Genomic DNA, 24,624 nt, shown 5'->3' with positions numbered 1-24,624 from the left:
TGTTTTTGTTCATAAAGATGTGTTTATGATTTTAAACTTTAGAGACATTTCACATCATCATCCACCACTTTAATGGTGTATATGCTAGAAACTAAGGAAAAGCCAAGTAATTTCTGCCAAAATTACACAAAGACAAGAGTGGCAACCATTTTCCCTTTCGTTTTGCTTCAGCGATTTATTCTCTGCTTTTTTGCAGGAAAAATATCTCTGCAAACTCAAAGGATTTCTTAATTATTAAATAACACAGAATGTGCAAGAAAAGCAAGCTCACAGTATGAAGTATAATTACTCAAATAACTGTAAGTGAACATATAACACACTTTTATTCTGAAAACAGACAATTAGTGTAATCTTTTAATCTTGACTGAAGTTCCTCGTTACGTAACAGATAAGGTTTATCATGTGAATATTGTAATTACCTTACATACTTCCTTATGCTCAGTAAACAGCTCACGCACAATAATTTAAAACCCAGTGTAAATATTATGCAAGTTTACTCAGTTCTGTTTGATTGTAGTTTATTGATGGCATGTTTGTTGAAGTACTTCTCCAGCACATTTAGATTGCAAGCTTTGATATGCATAAAACTGGCACCGATGTAATATTTCTGGGGTTTTTTTTTAGTTACTATTATTTTCCCATGCAGCTTTCCAAAAATAGAAAAAGATCATCTTGGACTTGATTATCTCCCCCTATTTTACCCAGGCTTAAAAAAACAATAACAAAACATAACCACACACATACACTGGATAGTTTGCCATGGAAATTACTTTATTTTAGACAGGCAGCAGAGATCTTTCATGTGAGAGAAGAGACAGAAGGCGATATTGACAATACACATGGTTCATCACAGCTGCACCATTTGGCTCAGGGGGATAAGAGATTTTTTTTAAGCCGTTAAATATAAAGCCACATACTGTAACCATACAGACAGAGCAGGGCTGACAAAACTGCAAAACCGCAAGAGTGCTTGCAGAGTTCCTGAGATAGTCTGGCTGTGAGGGAGATGGGGCTGTTGCCAGGCAAAGAGACATTGTAGTTCTCAGGATTTCCCCTCCCCATCAGTAACATTCTCCTTTGAGAGTTTTACAAAAAGGCCAAACATCCTTAATTCATCAATTTTCAAGTACAGAAAATCTTGCATTTTAGGTATGGAGTTTAAAACCACTTTCTTGAATATTTTTCAAAGTCCAGATAAAGTACAATTGCTGCTTTCACTCATCAGATGTTTGATGCTGACACACCTGCCTAACTCCTGGCCATTTCCATTCTTGTGTCCCCCTCTGGACAGCGAGTCTCTTTCTGACAGGCCCTTTAGAGGATAATCAACAATTTAGATATTAACGGCTATAAGAGTAAACATCTCTTGTCTCCGCTCCATTTCCAAAGTGTTGTAACAATGATGACATGTTTTTTTGTTTTTTTTTTAAAACCCAAAACAAAACAAAGAGAGCATGTTCCCTTCCTGAATCCCAAAGTTTAGTCACCTCACTTAAGTTAAACACCAAGAAGGAAAAACAGTTACAGAGAAGGTGGGAAAGCCCTTTTCTACTAAGATGCTTATTCTCTTGTCCCAGAAGAGCAGGTGCTCAGTAACTACGTCCAAACAGAGTGTAGTACTGGGCCGGCTCCTTGCCGCTGACACACTTTTGTCCAGGTTGGAGGGTCTTCAGAGGAGTGAATGGGATACAGAGACTCTTGGCTCCCATGGACGGAGCACCAGGCTCCAGGTCCTGGTCCCTAAAAAAAGATCAAGCAAATAGTCCTTCAGTGGTGGAAATTAAGCACTCTGAGCACAACAAGCAAACTGTGGGGGAAATCACAGGAAACATTATGTATACAATACCAATATGTCAGACTTACTTAGCAGTGATTTTCTTGATCCAGTCCTCGCATTCAATTCCTCCACAGAATGGGATCTGGACAATCTATCAAGCAAAGGAAAATATATGAGATCAATTATTTATTCTGATGAGGAAAGACGGTGAGATGTCTGAGCTGTTGTGGCTTGTTTGTGTTACTCACCTTGCCCTGGTCCAACTCTTTCTGGAACTGCTCCATTGTGTCTGCAGCCACCATGTGACTCTTCAGATCATCTGAAGCTCTGACAAATAGACATTAACCAAGTGTTTACAGACACCATGTAATCTCACAGAATCTGTGTACACTTATTTATATTTTAACTTTGACACTTGTATCAATTATTAAATCCTCTAACAAAAAGCCCTGTGGTAGAACTGTCCTCGACTGGGGATGTGTCCATTTGTAACAAAACCTCAGTGTAGTAAGTATAACATACTTTTTGAACAGGCTGTTCTGGATGTCCTCCAGCATGTTGAGCAGATTCTTCTCCACTTCAGCCTCTGGTATTGTCACCTTTGCTCCTGAGTCTCTCCTCGCTGCGACACACTGCTTCTGCTGCATGTCTTTAGGGCCCACTTCCAGTCGGATAGGCACTCCCTGGATGAGAGACCCCAGCATACAGAACAAGGAGTCAGAAACCAAACTGACATCTGTTTTTTTCCAATTAATATCCTCTGCATCAGGTTAAAACTATAATAAGGATTATGATCATGTTGTTAATGACCTTGAGTTCCCAGTGGTTGAACTTCCAGCCAGGTGAGTAATTGTCTCGGAGGTCAGACTTCACCCTGATACCAGCCTCCTGCAGCCTTTTCAGGTATTTGGTGCACTGAGCCAACAGCACCTCCTTCTCCTGCTCTGGCAAGGTTGCGGTGATCCCACAAGGAATGATGACAACCTGGGAAAGGAAAGAGAAATCTTAGACTGGCTGTTGCAGCATCATTTACATCAATATAATAGAATTAAAAAAAGGACCTTAACATCTTCATCTGTTACAAAAATAAAATCCCATGTGTACATGTGACTGAGTGTTCACCTGGAGGCAAGCCACTCTGGGTGGCAGCACGAGTCCCATGTTATCTCCGTGGACCATGGCGAGAACACCGATGGTCCTGGTTGTGATTCCCCACGAGTTCTGGAAAGCCAGCTGCTTCTCGCCCGGCCTCTTGGGGTCCTCAAACACAATCTCAAACATCTTGGAGAAGTTCTGGCCCAGATGGTGGGACGTGGCACCCTGAGGAAAAGGGGACTCTTGCTTCAATGCAATGTTTACTTGCTTACTTGAGTAAGAGGATTGAGAGAATAAAGCCAGTGTGTTACCTGAATGGCTCGGCCGCTGGCAGAGATGAATGCCTCCACGGTTGTTGTGTAATCTCCTCCTGCAAATTTCTCCTTCTCAGTCTTCCTCCCTTTTACCACAGGGATGGCCATTAGCTCCTCATACACCCTGGCATATAGATCCAGGATTTGCAGAACCTGCATACAGATGACGCATAAACAGCCTTCCAGAAAAACTGTACTCGAACATGTCTGCCTAGGTACGACTGTTTTACATTCTGTCATGTATATTACCTCCTCAGCTGCCTCCTCCTTTGTGGCAAATGCTGTGTGTCCCTCTTGCCACAGGAACTCTCTTGTCCTCAGGAAAGGCTGGGGATGTTTGAACTCCCATCTCTATACAATGGAGAAGAGATGCACACTAAACTGGGTGCTCTTCCATGAGCAATCTTGCAACCATTAACTAAAGAAAAGAAGGGAACACTGACCACAACGTTACACCACTGGTTGAGTTTGATTGGCAGGTCTCTGTGAGACTGGACCCACTTTGCATAGGCTGGATACATCACTGAGGTGAATAAAGAGAGATAAATGGGGTTAGGAACAATGTTAAATGTTTTCAAATTGATATGCTGAATGTGAGTCTGCATAGCTTTATGTTAGCCAAAGAGCTGTGGTTCAGACCTGTTTCACTGGTGGGTCTGACAGCGATGGGCTCTGCAAGCTCAGTCTTTCCTGACCGAGTTACCCAAGCAACCTTAAAAAAGGAGAAACCAAAACTGTAATAACAGGATATTGCACATTTACAGTTCTATATTTTTACTACTAGTTTTATTTGTATGATTATCTCATACACGCTCTTTCTGTAAAGAGCACTCGTCTGTTTGGGCAGCTAGGACTGACTGTTTTGACCTGCTGAGAGAATTTTTACGACAGCCACCTTAAATGTTAGGACTTGAACCTTTCAATTAACCTCCTGACATCACTAGGATATAAATGACGGAAGACCATAAAAATAATGGCAGAGTCCCATTTATGGATCAAGACTGTGCTTGATCCATAAATGCATGCGCGAGCATATCATTATGATTTCTTGTAGTTGCCTATTTCTTTAATTTATGTTGCCCAGTTTGCTTTTTGTAAACATCAGAAGATGTCCGTGCAAAGTCTCATTTACCTCTGGAGCAAAGTCTGCAATGTGGGACTTCTCCTTCTCCAAAGCTGCCTGAGAGACAAACATAGGGAAGTAGCAGTTCTCCACACCCAGTTTCTTAATTTCCTTGTCAAAGAAGTCTTTAATAGACTCCCAGATTGAGAAAGCCCAGGGTCGCAGCACATAGCAACCGCTGACGTCATAGTACTCAATCATCTCAGCTTTAGTGATGACCTGAGGAGGACAAGAGAGGAATATTAACAGAAGATTTTGACTGACATAGCAAATTGTGCTGTTGGAGTAAAGGGTGATACTCACCTGAGAGTACCAGTCAGCCAGGTTCTCCTCTTTTTTGGCTTCCAGACCCAACCTGACAGGAGATATACAAATGAGTAAGAGTTATAGAAACATTTCATAGGTCTTTTAAGCACAATTTATTGTTAATCATGTGTTTCTTCGACAGAATTTCATTTATTTTCTTCACAAATTTGAGAAAGCGGTGATGAAGCACTGACAGAGAAACACGAACACAACAATCAGCTAATTCTTGGTTAGTGATCACTGCTCCTGAGTGCACAAACACAAGAGTAATGACTGCAATTTCAAGTCAAGTCCATCATGCTGCTTAAAGCAAACTGTATTTCTAAAGCTAACTGACAAAACAGAGCTGGAGCATGAGGGCAAAATGATAATCCTTTTTTTTTGGCACAATGACACTTTTACTGCCTGAGGAACAAAATCTACTTTCTATATATCCATATAGACGTATATAAACCCTTTTCTCTCCCAGCAGGTCTCCAACTGACAGCTTCAAGTGTGCAAAAACAAAAGTGCCAAAAACAAGACTACGAGTCTAAAACCATGTTAGTATCAAGGCTTTGTACTCACAGTCTAGAACTTTAGCATGCCAACATGGTAAGCATTAATTCAGTGGGTTAGCATTTAGTAATCCTAAACACAAAACACTGCTCAGGCTGAGGGGAGTGTCAGAGCGACTGTCAGGAAACAATTGCTAGAAAATGCAACTTATTTAAAAATGTAGCTTTTATTGAACCATATGGCAATTAAAAAAAAAAAAGACAATATTTTACATACAGGAGAATTTTAAACATTTTTATTTGTATCATGTTTGCCATTTATTACATTTTTAAGTAATATGTATTGTAAATATGTATTGTTTGGGTGCATCAAAAATGATGCACCAGGCGTTAAGGAGTTAACTCTCCCCCTAGCCCAGGGGTCGGCAACCTGCGGCTCCGGGTGGTTTGGGAAAATAAATTAGAAGTATTTAGCTGAAGTGTATTTTATTTGTGTTTAGTTCTTTTTTTAACTTGTAGTTCTAAATTGGAAGATTATTGTGATTTTGAAATATAAAAATAAAATTATATCTTATTATTTTTTCATCGCTCAAAATAAGCGTCACACTCGCGGAAGCCGATATACCCGCCAAAACGCTGTGCATTTATCGAGACTTTCAACACCAAGTAGGCCAGTTATGGATCTTCGGATCCACATTATGTTGTTCTTCACCGTGAACTACGTTAAAAACAAACACCGCTCACGCCTCACAGATGACAGCAGACGCTGTGCGCAGAGGTTCGGGACCAGAAGTCTTATTGTAAACATATCACGCAGACCCGACGATGTTTGCATGAACACGCTTTTCAGCATCTCTTTATTGACCACTTTTCACACACGGCTGCTGTACGCATACAGCCGGCTATAGCTTTTCAGCTCACAGCCCGACACACACCAACACAACAGCAGAGAGAGCACAGACTTTAAGGCAGTGAGGCACGATTGCGGGTGCCGCTCAGGTGCGTCCGCCTCCCCTGCAGCGGCGCTGCAGACCACGCCCCGCCACACACATTAACCAGGTAAAATACATATTTAGGCAGAATTTTGCAAATATCTATTTTTTTTTTTAGCAGCATAGTGCTTTTTTTCCCCAATTACTTTTTAAAAGTCAGTTCAAGGCTCCAAAAGCCCAAAGGCGATATAAGGGTGGCGGCTCACAACAGTTTGTTTCCTACATGGATCATTTTAGTTCAGCTGGGTGTCTTTCCTTTTGTTATCTTTCTTTAAGAGTTCAAAATGTGTTAATTACATAAATAAATGTAATTTTCTCTGTAGCACTTCATGAATTTCATAAGCAACACACCTTAGTTGCTCTGTGGATTCTTTTAAAAAGCAGTTAAAAACCTTTCTGTTCATACAAGCCTTTTGTTGATCTACGTATTTTATATTCTTTACATTATGTACATTTGATCTTTTACATTGTGTATAATGCCTATTGATTGTATTGTTTATTTTAATATTTGTGTACAGCGCTTTGTGACTGCCTGTCTGTGAAAAGCGCTTAATAAATAAACTTTACTTACTTTAGTTGTTCACACAAAGCATAAAGGACAAAAAAAAAAAAAAACAATATATACAGCGTTATCTTCACTTTAGATTTCAAAAAGTATTTGCGGCTCCCAGTGTTTTCTTTTGCGTGGAAACCGGGTCCAAGTGGCTCTTTGGGTGTAAAAGGTTGCAGACCCCTGCCCTAGCCCCTTATTTACCACTCCCTATATTTAGACATGTACCATTTGTTTTATTGGATAACTTTTAGGCACATTAAATGTAGTGTATTATACAGTAAACAAGGCGCAAATTCAGACAGAACCTATAATTATTATATTATTACAACAAATTCCATCACTATACAGCCGGTAGTTGTCAAGATGATTCACTAAAAGCCAAAAATATCAACCTCTTGATGCTGTGGTGATCATAGAAAACAGATATTTCAATCTGGACCAACCATGGCAACAGTGCCCTCTCTTGACAAACGGCTAAATCATGAATATTAAAAAAATTAGTAATGTAGCACCATCTTAAAGCCAGTAATTTTAGCACACAACAGGCACTGAATATGCAGGAAAAAGCAACCACGTCAGACTCACCGAATCTGATTTCAAAAACCCTCCTCAGTCGGTAAGAAACAGCAGCATAGGCTTGTGCTTCAACCATCTTCGGTTTCCAAATCAACACACCCAAATACCTGTGCGTGAGTGTGAGTGTGTGTGTGTGTGTTTATTGTTCTAAGACAAGACACCTGACAGGAAGCTGGTGGTGTTCATACCAACAACAGTTCTGCTTAAAATGTACTACTCATTGGAGTACAACCTCCATCACCTGCTGGGGGTTTCATGTTAAACATTCAAATATATGTTTACCAAACCGTGCATATTCTAATGAACTCAAATCAGATGTATGAGAATGTGACCAAGTGTAAATGCTTTAATTTAACTCTCCATTTATTGTCAATTTTCAGCAAATTCAAGGACAACCAACTACAGACAGCTGTGCTATTTCTTTTACAATAATCTGCTTTCTTCCCCAATAAATGTTTCCCCCATTCATCACAGTCAGATGTACCCAAAGAACACATTTTAATGTGTTGAAAACCCAAAGACAAACAATAACTTGTATGCAATGCAAACAGTAAAATACTACTATGTTCCTCAATATTCAATGTTCATGGTATTGCATGTAAAAAGGATTATCATTTTAGCTGAAATCATATCAGAGTTGTTGTTATGGAGACCCATTTTAAACCAAAAACTGTGTTAGCTGAAAATTGAAATCTAAATTTAAGCCCGAGCTAGTTCATCTGCATTTGGAAATATGTGAAGAGAGATGGGTGAAGGAGTACTTCCAGTCTCTCACCGTGTCTGTTTCTTGGGTCCTTGACCCTCTCCTGCACCTCCTGCTCCTCCGGAGGACTCCTTGCTCTGGCCTCCTTTGTCTCCTTTACCCTTCTTCCCTCCTCCACCCTGTTTCTCAGACTTGTTCTCCTTCTCCTTGCGGTTTTTGTCCTCTCCTCCTGTACCACCAGCAGCAGCCACTGGTTTGTAGTCTTGTCCAGTGAGAGTCTTGTACTTGCTCTTCAGGTCCAGTAGAGTCTTCACAGCTTCGTCCACCTGGTCCTAAAAAGGAGATGTGATTGTTTATGTTTATGTCTGTGCAATTTTAGTTGTATTTAATACCACTCTGTAAGTTCTTACCTTGGGGGCCTTCTCAGACTTTAGCTTCCTCACCAGGTCTCCCTGCTGGAACACCTGTGAGAACAGCTCCTGGGCCTGAAGAGAGGAGTTAGACTGAGTGGAGGCTGAGCTGGCCTGGGTTTGGGTCTGGGCAGGGGTAGCTGGGGCTTGTAATCCCGGTTTGTAATCTTTTCCAGTATTCTGTTTGTACTCTGCCTTCAGAGCCAGCAACTGCTTCACTGCAGCATCTACTTGATCCTGAAAAAGAACCAATGGAAGGAGAAACATCAAGTCAAAGTCAACACCTCAAGGACTACTGAAAGCTACAGAGCCTCAAAAATTTAGGCAAATGGTAAAATCTCACCTTAGGAGCTTTTTCAGCCTTCAGTTTTCTGACCAGTTCTCCTTGTTCAGCGACCTTCTCATAGAGGTCATTGGTGGAGCCATTCTGGACTGGAGCGGGTGCTTTCTGAGGTGGGGCCGCTCCAGGCTTATACTCCTGGCCTGTGATACGTTTGTACTCTTCCTTCAAAGCAAGCAGCTGTTTCACTGCTGCATCAAGCTGGTCCTGAAGAAGATGAAACAAGGAAACTGTAACCCAATTTATTACGATGTTTAGGATTTTTGTGGGTAAAAATATTCCCATTCCAGTGCATGGTGAATATTGTTTTCCCACAATTTACATGCTGGCGACAGCAATCAGTTTTTTTTTTTTTCTATCAGGTGTCAGATCATTGTATTACCTAAGATTGGTCATGCATTTTTGATGTTAATTCAGACATTTAGCAGTTTTTGCCTATAGCCTTGTGTTCAGCTATCACTCTGATCAGTACAATCCCTCTGGATTACCCTCTCGCAGACAGCAGTTAGAGAAAATAGATAATTTGGTAATAGTAATAAAGCAAATACACACACATTTTTAATATAAGCACTGTTATAATTGTGTGAAACAAGTATGTTAAGCACATGCCGATACGGAACATTTACTGCAAAATTAATTTAAAACCCTAAAACAAAGTTAAAGTAGTGCAGAAAATGTGTGCAAATAAAGACAAAGCACTTTCAACTAGGGTATTTGTAAGAAGAGTCAGAGAAGTAATTTTTTTCTTTCTTTCTTTCTTTCTTTCTTTTTTTAAGTGGTGACACATAATTCATGCCAAAATAAGAAATAATCAAACGTACAATTATCTGTACCAGCCCTGTTACCAGGAACCACGTAATGTTTCCAAGAATAAATCTAACTGGTTCGGCACTGAAGCCATGATAGGATGGATTGTTTATTTTAACACTTGTGTGTGTGTCTGAGTAACATTAATAAGTATTAGTGGTTTCAGACTAAGTAACTCCAAATTTCTGACATCCGATTTCCGAGGTGACCGGAATGTGGCATATGAATAAGGCAGGAATTTTTCTACTGTCTGTATTCATCATGCATTTGAATACCTTGGGGGCTTTTTCCGACTTCAGTTTCCTCACTACTTCTCCTTGCTGTGCAACATGTTCATACAGGCCCGAAGAAGAAGAAGGTGGCGAGGAAGAAGAGGTGGCAGTCACGGGAGATGAAGCAGAGGGGGCGGGTGTGGCCATCCCTGGTTTATAATCCTGACCGGTGAGCTTTTTAAACTCTGCCTTGAGAGCGAGGAGCTGCTTTACTGCAGCGTCAATCTGGTCCTGGTACCATTAAAAGTGATCTTATAGTAATGGGTATTTCAGAATAAGCTTGACTGTCATGCAAATGGCACGAGGAGGTGGAACGGTCACTGGACAAATGTTGTGGGACATCACAAGGGAAGGACCAGACAAGTGATTTTTGACGCACGAATTCAGCGGATATGAGATGGGACACAAAAAACGAGCGGACAAACAACGTGGGGCATAAAACGAAGATCTGACAAACAGATGAAGATGTGACTATGGATTGGAAAATGCCCTTTACCTTTGGTGCTTGCTCTGCTTTCAATTTCCTGACCAGCTCACCCTGCTGGACAACACGACTGTATGGACAGGACGTTGAGTCTGAGGATGAGGTAGATGGGGCTGGCGTTGAGGCTGGAGGAGCCATGCCTGGCTTGTATTCCACACCGGTTTGCTGCTTAAACTGCTCCTGCAGATAAAGAACAGATGAGACTGTCAGTATTTTTTTTTTCAAGCAAAGCCCTTTTTGAACATCAACTCCTGACAATTTCAAGAGAATTTGGATTTAATATTTGCCAGAAGGATCAGAAGGATCACTTCAGCACATGTCTTTATCTTTATAATACTTTTATTTAAAGCCAGCATACCTTTAGAGAAAGCAGCTGCTTAACAGCCTTGTCCACTTCATCCTTGGGAGCTTTGGCAGCTTTGAGCAGGCGGACAGCTTCGCCCTGTGCTACAATGCTTGAGAACAGGTCAGCTGCTGGGGCTGGCACAGAGGTTTTAGGAGCCTTGGCAGGGCTGGCAGGCTTATACAACAGAGATGAAGATGAAGAAACTGTCAGTTACCAGTTTATCCAAGATGTCTCACATTTTTATCCCATTTTATTCCAAGCTTGCATGCTAAGCTGATGCCCTGAAGGCCCTAGATGCCAGGGAATTTTATTTATTTACTTTTATTTTTAGAAAGACGCTACAAACATAAATATTGTTTGCCTACTGTTGCTAACAATAAAAAAAGAACACGTGATAAAACTCTGAAGAAGTAAAGAACCAGAAAAGTATTATGACTTAATAGTTTTAGCAGATAACCATCCATTTATCTTTTATCCATAATAATTAAGACAGGTAGGTTTGACTTTCCTTTGGTGTATATACACACTAGGACATAAACACACACACACAATACATTCTCTTCAAAAGTAGGAATGAATAAAATCCACATAAAATTCCCAGAATAAAATCCTTCACACGCTGTGTGACCAACAAGTATAATAGAAGGAGGCTAGCTTTTCACTAATATTCAACTTTTAAGCTAGAAGCAAGAAGGCAATAACAAATAATAATATAAAAGGCCGACTGGTAGCTTTCAAACTGGGCCTGAACCTTGTTTAGTTTTCACCTATTATTAGTCTAGCATTTGCTTTACTGGTTAAACCAGTTAGGATTCACAGGGTAGGTTCCTGCTACTGCCACTAATTGTACTGTGCTTTTTGTTTCCGTCTTAGTACATCCAACGCAAACATCAGAGCAAACTTTAAGTAATTCAGATGACTTTATGTCTTTCATACAGGACCATTAGGCGTATAATTGCAAACCCCTTACTGAATACTCACTGTGTTGTCAGAAGCCTGAGTCTTGCTCTTTTCCTTGGATCCAGCTGTTGGCATCTCCTTAGTGTGGCCATCTGGAATGTAGATGAGCACACAAGGACTCTCCTTACAGCTGTTGGGACTGCAGACACAACCCCAGTTAATAAAACAGTAATACAAAAAAATGGATACATGCCCAAAAGGTGTTTTGGTACTGAGCAGATTCGGGTTTCCACTTCTTTACCTGAGTGGCTCATAAGGCTGGTCACAGATGTAGAAGCCCCGCCTCTGGAGCTGGATGATGTCACCTTTCTTCAGGTTCTTCAAACAGGGGTCACCAAGCATCTTTTCTTCCAACTGAGATCAAAAACAGATAATAAAATAACCACATCCATGCAGTATAATGCACACACAGAGCAAATAACTGACCTTGCTATGTTTATTAATGTAGTCCTTGAAGTTGTCGTCTTTGGTGATGACAGCTTTGGAGATGAGTGGTTGATAGTTAACGCAGATGGCTGGCACCGGGAGGGAATTGTTTGTTTCAGCCAGCCAAGTGATCTTTGTTGTCTTCTTGTAGTCTTTGTTGTCCAGATTCAAGCTTGCCTTCATGGACAAAACCTTTCCATCAGCCCCTCTAAGTGATAAGAAAGGGCGACAGCATGAACAGATCAGAGGGAATTCTGATTCTTAAAAGAAATACAGATCATCTAAACGATGGTCATACTTGTTGATCTTGGTGATGATGAGGTTGCCCCAGTTGATAAAAGTAACCGTCTCTCCCTCTGTGAAAGTCTCAGCATCGGCTCCTTCAATCAGAACTCTAGGACCATACCAAACCTCCTTCATCCCAACCTCGGCATTCTAGATAGGCACAGAAATGGCATCAGCTCAGTAGCACTGCAGCAAAGCTACATTGGTAAGTATGCATCAGTGAACTGACTCATGCTATAGTCAAGTCACATAAACTGCAGTTCCTGGAGTGGCTGGTTTTCAAGTAAGGGAGAGTCAGTCCTTATAGCAAAAGATGCTGAATGCTATTAACGGAGATGTTTCAGCTTAAAAACCAAGGTGCTCTTCCCAAAAGAGAGTAACACAAGACATGTTAGAGCTAAAAAGATTTTTAGGAATAAAATCAGTAGGGGTGCAACGATACACAAAATTCATGGTTCGGTTCGATACTTTGGTGTCACGGTTCGATATTTTTTCGATACAAAAAAAATGTTCAAGCATTTTTAATTTGTCATTTATTAAAATTATAAATATATATTTTAACTCAAAAGTACAGTTTTTAAATTTAACCCTAACCCTTGTGCGTGTTTTTTATTTTGACAGCGAATGCGCACCTGCGGACCACTTATGTGCAGCCCTGGTTATATAGCTCATCATATTGCAGCCACAGAAATTCTTTTGTCCATGAAACCATAAAGCTGCACTTTCTTTTTGCCTTATAGTCTGATTTGTCATAACTTCTCCGTTTTGTGGTAAGCTTTTCTTTGGCTGTCACTTCTTCACCCTGACCTGTCTTATTTGGCTCAGCAGAACTGAAATGCTTTTACACACGCACTCACATAAGCTCAGCGATTCTCTGCGCGATCAACCTCTCACATGTTTAAGCTGCAGGAGATTTCACTTGTCATGTTTGCATAGTAAGCTAACGATTAATAAGACGATGTCAGAGGAATTGGTGCACAAATTATCATCACTCACCAATCAGTACTGTCGCTCTCTATACACAGTTCGGTGATTGCAAAGTGAAAGCAAAAAAACAAGCGCAAATTCAAACGCGATTTCAATATGTCACATATTGACAGTGGCTCACCGATGCCAATGACATAATTACCCAGCTACATTTCTGAAAGAATGCAAAAGCATTGACATATATTTTTCCTTCCTACAATAGCCTGACGGGCAGGGCAGAGATAGATTTTGAAAAGAGAGTTTATTACAGAGAAATGTCTCTTTCCAAAATAAAAGCTATACTATCCGCTTCTTCTGGGCTATATTCTCAGCAGCATAAGGAGAATCATGTGCTAACAGCTGTCTAAATGACTCGGCTAAAGTTAGTAGCATGCTTGTTGTTTTGGTCTTTGCACTAGGATGATGTCTGCATAAATGTGCAGTCATATTTGTTGTGTTCCCACTAGTGCTTTCAGGTTAATCTCGTTGAAATGACCTTAACGCCACAACACGGCAAATCTCCGTTAACGAGCTACCGCAGATCACCCCGTGTGTGGGGCTAGACGGCCACCACGTTAACGAGCTAACTGCACTAACACACTAGTTCCCACCCATGTAATTGAGCATTGCATGGCACATCCAACATACTGTTTTACTTTAGTCCATGACTCGCTTACCTTCAGGGTCATACATCACATGAAAACCAAAATAATTCCAAACGCCAGATCTGAATGAGGGTGGGGGAGGTCCATGTGTCTTGCTAGCTTGCCCTGCGCTCTTCCTTCTGACTATGCTGTCTGTGTTGAGTGCTCAGTGGATCTGCGCTCGACAGTGCAGCCTAGGCGGAGTAGTCGAACGCAGATTCACTGAGCGCTCAACACAGACAGCATAGTCAGAAGGAAAGTTGATAAAATAAATTACAAATGTTGTATTGTTCGATACATAGCCGTACCGAACCGAAAGCACTGTATCGAACGGTTCAATATCGATACGAATATCGTTGCACCCCTAAAAATCAGTTACAATGAGATTTAAATGACAGCTGTTTTGATGGGACAAACTGGACAAAAATATGTAAGTAATCAAAATTGGCAGCAAGCTGTTAAAAACAAAACAAAAAAATCCCCTCAAACCTTGGGATGTTTGGCAATTTCCTTCATCTCCTCTGTAGCCTCTGGGACAGACACTGGCACCACATAGGAGCTGGATAGAGCTGTGTACCTGGGAGCTACCGGGTCTATAACCTAAAACACCAACAGAGAGAGACACATATACACACGCAGAGGTCAGTAAAAGAAAAATCTGCACTTCACATACAAAAAGCTGAGTAATGCAAGAAAAAAGCAAAATATGATGCAACTTTGAAGGCTTCTCCAAAAAGAAACAAAAATCTGGACAGAGACGCTTCAGCTCAGTAAGCGATAAATAAAACTAAGCCAGAGGAGGAAAAAAAAAGATGATTTCAAGAGTGAATAATGACTGTATGCAAGTTGGGAAACAAGCTTTTATTCAGCTGCTTACTTAGTCGCTATCCGCTTCCACTATTTTACCAGCCAGCCTGGATGTAAATGACAACTGAAGGATTTGAAAAAACGTTTTCATAACTGATTATAACGTATCGTACACACACTTTTCATGTTGTTCCACAAAGTTATTTATTGAAGATCTAGTCATAAAAGTCACCATTTCTCACAGATACTACTGCTAAAAAGTTTCAAGTCATTTTGTCTATTTAAAAAAATCTTTTTTAATATAACAAAAACATTCAGAAAAGTTGCAACCATCACTGATGTGCTTCAGTGGCACACGGGTTTCTCTGATGCAAGTTTACTACGTTAAAGATCAACAACTTTGGTTGATTAGAATATCAGCCCTTGTGGGCTTGAATGTAATCTTAAAATGGGGAGAAAAAAGCAAAAAAAACCAAAACAAAACATGGTTTTGAAAGTTGTCAGGGTAACAATTCACATATTATTTTCATAAAAATTAAGATCTCATACACATTCTGTATGAAGCCCTTTACAAATTGTCTTACCAATATGTACCATTTTATGAATCTGCCACTGGAAGACCTGTGACCTGTTCACAAATTAAAGACTTGGGTGTTCTCACTCAGTAATGCATGATTAACTATATGAAAGGGCAACTTCTTCATCACAAAAAATACATAAATAAAACTGAAGTGGCGTAAAGGATGAAAAAGAGACAACAGATTCATAGGAAGATAAAGACAAACTGCCTTTTTGGTTATAAACATGCTGTTCAGGGCAGTTAATATGGAATATATTGAAGCATTTCCTGTATCTTCAGTGAATATGCTTTAGATTTGACATTTGTTCAATCTGTGTAAACATGTATAGAATAAAAACAACCATATTTACTTTACTCAGAATGTTTGGGAAGGGAAGCCAACAGTCACGTGACCCTAAATAACCACTATTTTAAAAACCTTATTTTGTATTGACTTAAAATTGTCTGTTGCATTGTGCCAACCTATTGTTTGGAATCCTATTGTTTGGGCTGGTAAAATAGCGCAAGCCATTGGCGGGCTTTCAGATTAACCAGCACATGATGGAAGCAGGGAGAGTGACAATGAGGAAGAGCAGGAGGAGCAGGAGGTGGAGGAGTACCTTCAGACAGCTAACGGGCAGCTTGGAAACAGAAGAGTGAGATGCTGTTTAATGTCAGATACGATAGAGGAAGAGAGAGAGGAAGAGACAGACACATTTACACAGAATGATCCATTCACAGAACTTATCCTTGCTGCTTTGTTACACTCTCCTGATTTGGTTTGTGTCTTATGTCAACGTCCAACGCCCTGACCACAAATGCATGTATGAATAAAATAGTGAATTATAATTTTTTCAAATGGACGACAGGGAAATCAAAACAGGGGAAGCAGAAGAGGAAGTGAAAGCTGAGTGATGAGAGTAATTAAGCAACTAAAGAATAAACTAATATGGAGCCAACTTTATTTCACTAAGCTTGGTGTAATTATCCATTACATTCAATAAAAGAAGACTTATTCTGCCTTGTTTTATCTACCAGTGGTGCATGAGCCATTAAGCATGTGTCTCTATGATGTCAGTAATTGTGGATATTGCTAATATGGTCATCAGTTTGCTGTCAGCATAAAAGCTCCTCCCACATGCTGTTAAATTCTGGCTGCCCTTATTAACAGAAATCAGAATAAAGCTTATTTAATGGAGGGTCAAGAGCTACCGTGGGTGAATTGATTAGCTACATAATGGTCGAGTTTAAGATGAATAAGGATTATATTGGATTATTAACCCTTTAAAACCACTGCAGTACAGTCCAAAGATACAATACACACCTAGAAATCAGCTTTGAAGTCATGTTTTGATTTTACACAATGTGGAAAAATGGCTACTATTCAAAAACGCCTAAAAATGGCAGGTATATTACTTCAACAACAGGAAAATATTTTAGCCTTGTCAAACAGACCAACAGTGTAAAGTTCCTAAAAACTGACCTGACCTGTTCTGGCACATAAGACTAAAGCACACAGTGGAATCACATTCACTGAGATTCATGTGGTCCAAAACAAAAATGAAAGTGATCATTAACAAATATGTAACAGGTAACAATTATTATTATTACTATTATCATTATCATTACAACTCATTATTGTGTTGGCCATTAATGCCCTATTTCTAACTTGATTTTGGTTGAGCTTAAAACATAAGTAAATAAGTAAAGCTAAATCAAATGCTTTCAAACCCAAATGCCTGCAAAGACACTAGGATGGAATGGTAGGAACAGTACGAGGCACTGGTGAGTAAACTGTCTGTTAAAAAGCTCCATATTTGAAGATTTATATAATAAAAGGAAAATAAAAGGTGAATTAAAAGCAGACAGCTGCTCACAGTTACAAAGTCTTGATTAGCAGAATAGAATTAGACAAAACTCATCTCTTAAATACCTGTTAAAAAAAAACCCAAAAAAAAAACAGCCACCTTAAAACATCCCCTTGCTAGCATGAAGAAAGTTTATGAGAATAATGTAACTATCTGACAACTGCAAGGAGCAGCTGGTTAGTTGAACATGCACATGAGACCTTTGCAAAAACAGAGACAGCTGTCTTTAAATCGACCTCACTGCGACATGATCACTGCCAATTGGTAGCTGTTGAATTTAACCACCCTTGAATATAAATCCTTGTATAGGTCATACGTTTAAAACAGACTTTGTTTTTTGTTTATTTTTTGAGAGAAAAAAAACTGCTTTCACTTTCTTTACATTTAAACTGATGGTTCACACCTTCTTCCTGACTCTGGGATGAAGCAGCAAGTGCCAGCAAGGAAGACCACACAGAGGAAGCAACACTGACGTCCAGACAGTTGAAAATGAGGACATCAAATCATGAATACCAACATATGTGGGACGTGAAATGAAGCAACTAGTTTGGTTTTTCAGGTTTTCTGTGTTATTGGGGTTAATAAGCAGGCTGAGATTGGGGGTAATGAGGCAGAAGAGGAGGTGGCAAATGAAAGCATTTAAGAGAATGAAAAGAGCAAAGCCATGCCAGCAGTGAATTTGCAGAGCCTGTTTTTTTTACTACAGATTCATTACATATACTTGAACGCTGGTAGATTTACACTTATACCTCTATGCTCACACGTGACATCTCTAACATATAAGTCAGGTTTTGACTGAAGAAAAATCCAAAACTAATTCACAAAGCAGGAAATAAAGTTATTTTGTGTGCAATTTAATATATCAAACTTATGCTCACTGTGCTCATATAAGCCCAATAAATACATTTATTTGTGTTGCTGCAGCAAAGCTAAACAGGCTTTAACAACAACTGATTAAAATTCATGATCAGAAACATTTTAAATGTTCTACTGACAAAAATTTCGACACAGATGAAATATAACAAAATTTTAAATGTACCTTCTTATTGAAGGCCCAGATCTTGTCCCACTCCATGTTAACCACAGACCTTGATCCACCCTAGGGAAAAAAACAGGGATTAATAAATAGGAAAAAAAAGCACATTTTTATTTAAGAATGTACTCATTTGCATCAACATTGTGGTTTTCACTTAGCACAGATTATTGCATCTTCTTTAAAATGCACCTGGGCTGCTATGAACTGCTTCAGACCCTCCACAGTCATTCCTCTTCTCAGCACTCCTCTGACAGTGGGGAACCGAGGATCATCCCTGAAGGACAAGACCCCCAAAAAAGTCAAAAGAGCACTTAAAGGGAGAGAGAGATAAAAAGCAAAACAAACTAAGCCAAACTCACCATCCATCAACATATCCCTGATCAACAAACCAGGTGAGCTTCCTCTTGGAGAGCACCGTGTTGTTGAGGTTGAGTCTGGCGTACTCCCAGACGTAGGGCTTCCTGAGGCCCAGAGCATTGATTATCCAGTAGAACTGCTCATCACGATCATGATACTCAGTGGTCCTGAGAGCATGGGTAACGCCCTCTAAGCTGTCCACAATGGGGCAGGCAAAGTCATATGTTGGGTAGATGCTGAAAGCAAAGAAGATGAGATGTATTATCAAACTTAATTATCTGAATGTGCTCAATTTTTACCACACACACACGCCGTGATTTGTTCCAAGGTACACAAAAACACAGCAAATTCAGAGTGACTTCTGTTATGCTCAACAATAAAGCCTTCACTGACCGACTGCTGCTGTAATGACCAACCCGTTAACTCAACTTGAGTGGTCCAGTCAACTTTAGAAAACATTTTAACCTTTTCACGCATAGCGGTCACTACAGTGGACAGCTATTCAAAGGCTTTTTCCTTGTATTTGTGTCAGTGTTGATGGTATACTTGCACATAAACCATTGCATTGGACACTGATGTGTCACTCCATACACATCAGTTATCCACCTAAGTGGATATGTAAAAAAAAACTCTTTGAAAAGTACATGTTTAAAAAATGAAGTTCAAAAATCTTTGTTTCATGCCTAAAGATGAATAAAAATACTTAAGAAAAAAAATCCTGATTGAGGTTGTCAGAATTCATGCATGAAAAGGGTTAAACCCCTGCATGGATTACGTTTATTGCCAAGTTCTATATGATTGCTTGTTTTTTGTCAGTGCGCATTGCTGGTTACTTTAGCATGCATCTAAAAAACAAAAAACAAAAAAAACATGCGTCTCCATTTTTACCAGGTGGACAGTTAACATCTAGACAGACCTCATGAGATAAGTGATAAATGTGAAGAGCCACTACAAAGGCTGTAAATAAAGCTCAGAAATTTCCACGTATTTAAATTTAAAAAAACAAACAAACAAAAAAAACAAAAAACAACAACCTTGGTTTCATGCTGTTCTCTTTTGTTAATGCAAAATGAAAAAAAAAAGAACAAAAGTGATCAATTTGACCAACTAAAATAAACCTACAACACAATATGCAAAATCACAGGACAAGTATGCAACACACATTTTCTTTAATACAAATTGAAAAAGTGCAAATTATAGTCAACATTTTGGATGCCACAGAAACTAGAGATTAATTCCTCATCAATTTTAGGATTTTGATTACTGGAATAAATAAAAATTGTTATTAATACCAGAGCAGTTTTTGAATAACATGACTTCCTCTGTTCGTGTTAATGCTAATTTCTGCTTTCCACGCTTTTCTTTTTATTCTGTGTATATAAATGCTACAATTCAGACTAATAATAGAATAAAGCCACATACTTGTAGGTGTTTCCTGTGCGAGGGTGGGCTGCGTTCTTGCAGCGGTAGAGGGTGGGGTCTCTCATGCAGCCATTGTTGGAGTTCATGTCAATCTTTGCCCTCATGCAGCATGTCTGACCGTACTCTGTTCCCGCTTTCATCTCCGACCACATCTTCATGTTCTGCTCCACGGCTGCAAGAGAGAGACACAGAGAGGAGTTGTATAGAAAAATCACATGTTGCTAGGCTTCATCATTCACTGACAGGTCATCATCATCGTCCCGTCCTAAGCCGTACAATTGTTTCTGCAGGTGGACTCAACACGCTGCTCCCTCTCCTGCTTCATCTGCTCAGGTGGGGTGTTGTCGATGTAAGCTTTGCCCTCAGCAAGCAGCTTCTCTGCAAACTTCATTATAGTGGGAAAGTGGTCACTGGTGTAAGTGAACTGGTCTGGACGGATCTGGAGCATGGCAACATCTTCCAGGATCACCTAAAGAGCAGCACAGCAAAGAAATGTGAACACAAAACTTACACTTCATGTTTTTTTTTTGTTATTATATTTATTTATCCAAGTAACAACAAAATAAATAAATAAATAATATCTTACCTTCTCAAAGTCCTCCTTCTCCTTCTCAGGGTTGGTGTCATCGAAGCGCATGATGAGCTTGCCTTTAAATGTGACCTGGTAGTGCTGGTTGAGCAGGGCAGCCTTGGCATGTCCGATGTGCAGGTATCTGTCCAAGGGAGGCAGAGAAAAAGTTAGGGAAGCTAGTAAATTAACAAACGTTTCTTCTAAACTCCAGATTCAAGTCGTACCCGCTGGCCTCAGGAGGGAACCGAACCACCACCTTGCCCATCTCAGCTCCTGGCAATTCCACAAACTTCCCGACATCTGCCTTTTTCCCTTCCAACTGTGAAAATGACACAATCAGTCAAGAATGGAATTAAAAAGTGCATTTATATCTTAATCTTACATGGGTCACAAACATAATAATCAAGCATTAAACATTCAAACATCAAAGTTTAATGTACCAGTTTAGTTTAAAGAGATAAAAACAACATGTTTGGTGGCTTTATAAACATTAACATCTATTCTTTTTTCTTTGCATCTTCAGGTTAAGGATTCGGGTCATGCTCACCCAGTTTTACAATCATAGTTTGCCACAATGAACACTGACAAAATAACACTTACTTTGTTTTTGTTCATTGAAGCCTTCTTACTGGTGTACTTGTTGCCTACAGCAGTGAAAGGAACTTGTGAGCTCAGGAAGAAGAACCAGCGGCTGACATGGGAAAAGGATTTGCCCTGCTTTGGCCATTCCCCATGATCTGTGGATAAAGAGTCACAATCTGTAGTGCTGATTTTAAAATGTTTAGTTACATATATTTCACACTAAAATCAGTCAGAGAAAAAAGCTGTTATATCCTGGATGTTACTGACCTTTGAGAGCAGCCCAGACAGACAGATCAGCCAGGGTGAGGGCATGCCCAACCAGGAAGGTCCGCAGTGAGAGAGCCTTGTCCAGTTCAGCCAGTGCCACAGTCAAATCTGGCTGATTACACAGACTGCGAGCACTAAACTCCAGCCAGTGGTCAACCTGAAGACATCATGAAGAAAAAATTAAATGAGCATTCAGAACAATTGCAAAACATCACAGATATGCACAAACATACACACCTCAGTCTGCTCCATCATGTTGGATCCATACAGGCCAAGAGCAGGAGCAACCCGAGCCAAGTAGCGACAGATAGAGTTGTCATCGCTGAACTGGACTGAACTGAGAGAAGGAAAATGAGAAGAGACAGTTGAGATAAACTAATGTAAACTCCACATCTCTTATTTTGTACAGCATGTAAATTAAACTCGACCTGCAGCTCGATAATTGTGGCACCTACTCTGAGATGTGAAGCCGCGTGTCTTTGCCTTCCTCCACTGATACCTGCACACTGCTCTTCACATGTTCAGCTGTCAGAAGTGCCCCTGCAAGACAGACAAGACAACACAGTGTTTTTAGTGTTTTTACTCTCACACTCCAAAGCACAGCTCCAAAAAACAGTCAAATTTGATCACTGCATACCTGCACACTCAAACAGATATGAAATCTGACAACCAGGTGAACTGGTCCAGTGACACAAAGCACGCAAGCTGCAATCTTTCCCGTAACTCTGCACAACACCTACCTTAAGTTCAGTCTGCTTCAAACGCTTTTTGTACTGAATCCACATTCAACTCCAGACCTTTTATCTGCTTATTTCTTTTCATTTGTTTTCAAACTAAACAAACCGAACAATGGCATAAGCTCACATACAGACAAAATTACATTATTAGTTGTGTTACAGGTCTCACAATTTCACATTAATATTGTAACAGTATGCCACAGTTAATCTAGGAGGCCAATAAAAATTCATTTTTATTTCTGAGCTCATAACAAGCCTTGGTAAAGAACTCAAATAGATAACCCCCAAAATTCTGTAATCTGCTACACTGAACAAGCCCATGAGACAGAGTTGCTGAACATTTCATACACAGAGGTGACGTTCCTTTGAATAACTGATGTAATCTTTTGATGAGCATGCCAAACATTCATAGAGCTACCGTGAATATTTTCTAAGGATTTTTACCACACTTCACTAGTGACTGCAACATACAATTCCTACTGCCAGTTTGACCGGAGTGATTCAGAAAGCGGACCCTCGCCGTTTCGTAGAATATTGTAAAGTCATGGTTCCCTTGGAAAATGGCTTAACATTCATAGAAAATCTAAAGCTGTGTGGTGGGTGTCTGCTCATACTGTGGAACACAAGTCCTTAAAAATGATGTAAGTTGTAAAGACCAAAAGAAGAGCAGGGTTTAGAGCTTAATTGTCCGCTGTATATACAGTAAAATATAAATAGTACTCCCTTTCCTCCAGATTTTAGATAAGGCAACAGAGTCCAACTTCTTGAAGTACAAATAAGTGATACTTACTGTGTACTTATCTTTGTCATAGAATAATGAAAGAGCAGACCTCACCTGGCCATGAAAAGTGCCTGTCCAACTAATTTTGAGAAATGGAGGACTATGTATAAAAACAGCAATAAACCCAAACCAGTACTTTTGTTAAACCTCCTGAACTAAAGCTGAAAGTCTGAACTTCAATCACAATCTTGATTTTTTCATGTACAGAGGCAAAGCTGTAAAGAAAGTATCTAAATACCTACAGATTTTATTGTAAGGTTTATATAGTCATATATTGGCCTGTCTACAGCTGGTGTATACATGCTCTGTATAAATATGCATGTATGTACAGCTGTAACTGTATGTTTACAGGTGCATTCCGGCATATCACCATTATAAAGGAAAGCTTCTCTCTGAATTTGTTGTGCCCTCGCATACATTCCAAGCACCTGCATTTCTAAAAAACCGAAAGAACACAGTGCAGGAGTGATCATCCCCATCCAGTTCTACTACGTTTCAGGAGGCTTGCATCAGCCTGCTGTGCTCAGTAAAAAAAAATAGCTACACAGGGGCGCTGTTCAGCAATTATGAACGCTATTCATTTCATTAGCTTGCTTTTGGAAATAACTTCCCAAAAATAATCCCTATAAATTATTTTCCACAGTTGATTGAACGTGTCAGAGTGGTCTGCCACAATGCATTCAGTTTCAGCAGCTTATAAAAACCGAAAGCTGCCCAGCTGAGCTAACCGGCCGGTCTTTAGCTAATGTCAACGTGTCAACCAACGTGTTTCATTTCCAAGTTCAAAAAGACTTTTTATGTGTAGTGTACTCATGATATGTAAATGTTACAGTGGAAGCAGGTGGATAAGAGTTAGAACCGCTGTTTTGAACAAAAAGAACATTTCGTGAACTGTTCACGTGTTGTGGTTTTGGTTTCAGAAGTGCCTACTGGCTAGCTAGCCTTAGCTAGTATTTGTATGCATCTACAGATCACCAATCTCCATTGATTTATGGATGAAGTCACACTCTTAACTTCATATTTTATTTGAAACAAGAGCTACTACTCATTTCACGATATTTTAACACTTTATATCATCTGCTATTAAATTCGGGTCGTGTACAATGATCAAATATAAGTCGTTTTAATTACAAAATAAAACTCCAACTTATTTTTTTCACATCTTCATGTCTGTCTTAACAAGATTCATCACAACGACTGATTTTTGATATTATAATTATATATTTTCCAGTTTAGTATGACACACAGGTGTAAGAAAGCTGATGTCACTCGCAACCTTTCATGCACACACACGGCTAATAGCAGAAAGTCACGTTATTTGGGGATCTCAGGGTGTAACTCACCGAGAGGAGGATTGCTTGTGTTGATGGTGAGATTTAACGCCATACTGCAAAATCCGGCTTCCACACAGGTGGTTACGAGACCCAGCTGAAGTTAACTGGCATGTACAAGAGGTCCACAGCACAGAAAACACTACTCCAGACACAGGAGAGAGAACGAGCCGAGTCGTTCTTCTTCGCCTTTCTTTGCGATTTACGGCAGCTGACATCCCTTTGAGTTACACTACTGCCCTCTTCTGGTTGTAATGGTCAATCGTCTGCTATGCAGTTGTTCAAATCAAATTATTTCACATAATTCCATTTTTACCAACTTAGATTAGTTAAAATCTATGAAGATTTACCAAGAGTCAAAAGTCGCACCTTTACAGTTTGTATCTTATCGACCCTTTTGCGATTCTCTTGGCTTTCATTAATAACTATA

General features: G+C 39.8%; 1 protein-coding gene across 2 annotated transcripts; it reads right to left on the bottom strand.

Moving 5' to 3' along the window:
- Positions 1–750: 750 nt before the first annotated feature.
- On the bottom strand, positions 751–24,401 carry eprs1 (glutamyl-prolyl-tRNA synthetase 1). 2 transcript variants are annotated; one of them, XM_026174993.1, is made up of 35 exons: positions 24,207–24,401; positions 21,801–21,885; positions 21,583–21,682; positions 21,346–21,502; positions 21,097–21,233; positions 20,721–20,815; positions 20,512–20,638; positions 20,202–20,394; positions 19,926–20,097; positions 18,506–18,739; positions 18,336–18,420; positions 18,150–18,209; positions 14,366–14,476; positions 12,280–12,416; positions 11,982–12,189; positions 11,797–11,909; positions 11,577–11,694; positions 10,608–10,769; positions 10,262–10,429; positions 9,769–9,996; positions 8,690–8,893; positions 8,347–8,583; positions 8,009–8,268; positions 4,613–4,664; positions 4,319–4,528; positions 3,826–3,898; positions 3,630–3,709; positions 3,436–3,537; positions 3,184–3,339; positions 2,900–3,097; positions 2,588–2,761; positions 2,300–2,460; positions 2,026–2,104; positions 1,864–1,928; positions 751–1,740 (listed from the first exon to the last, which is right to left on the bottom strand). In XM_026174993.1, the coding sequence occupies exons 1-35, from the start codon at positions 24,247–24,249 to the stop codon at positions 1,590–1,592; spliced, it is 4,935 nt and encodes a 1,644-aa protein (XP_026030778.1). In that variant the 5' UTR covers positions 24,250–24,401; the 3' UTR covers positions 751–1,589. The 2 variants fall into 2 exon arrangements, with proteins under 2 accessions (XP_026030778.1, XP_026030788.1); XM_026175003.1 differs by lacking the exon at positions 9,769–9,996 and having other exon boundaries at positions 24,207–24,400.
- Positions 24,402–24,624: the final 223 nt, after the last annotated feature.

The sequence above is a fragment of the Astatotilapia calliptera genome, chromosome 1, assembly GCF_900246225.1.
Source record: "Astatotilapia calliptera chromosome 1, fAstCal1.2, whole genome shotgun sequence".
Lineage (NCBI taxonomy): Eukaryota > Metazoa > Chordata > Actinopteri > Cichliformes > Cichlidae > Astatotilapia > Astatotilapia calliptera.
Note: the sequence above shows the minus strand (reverse complement) of the source record. Positions and strands in the feature narration are given on the sequence as shown.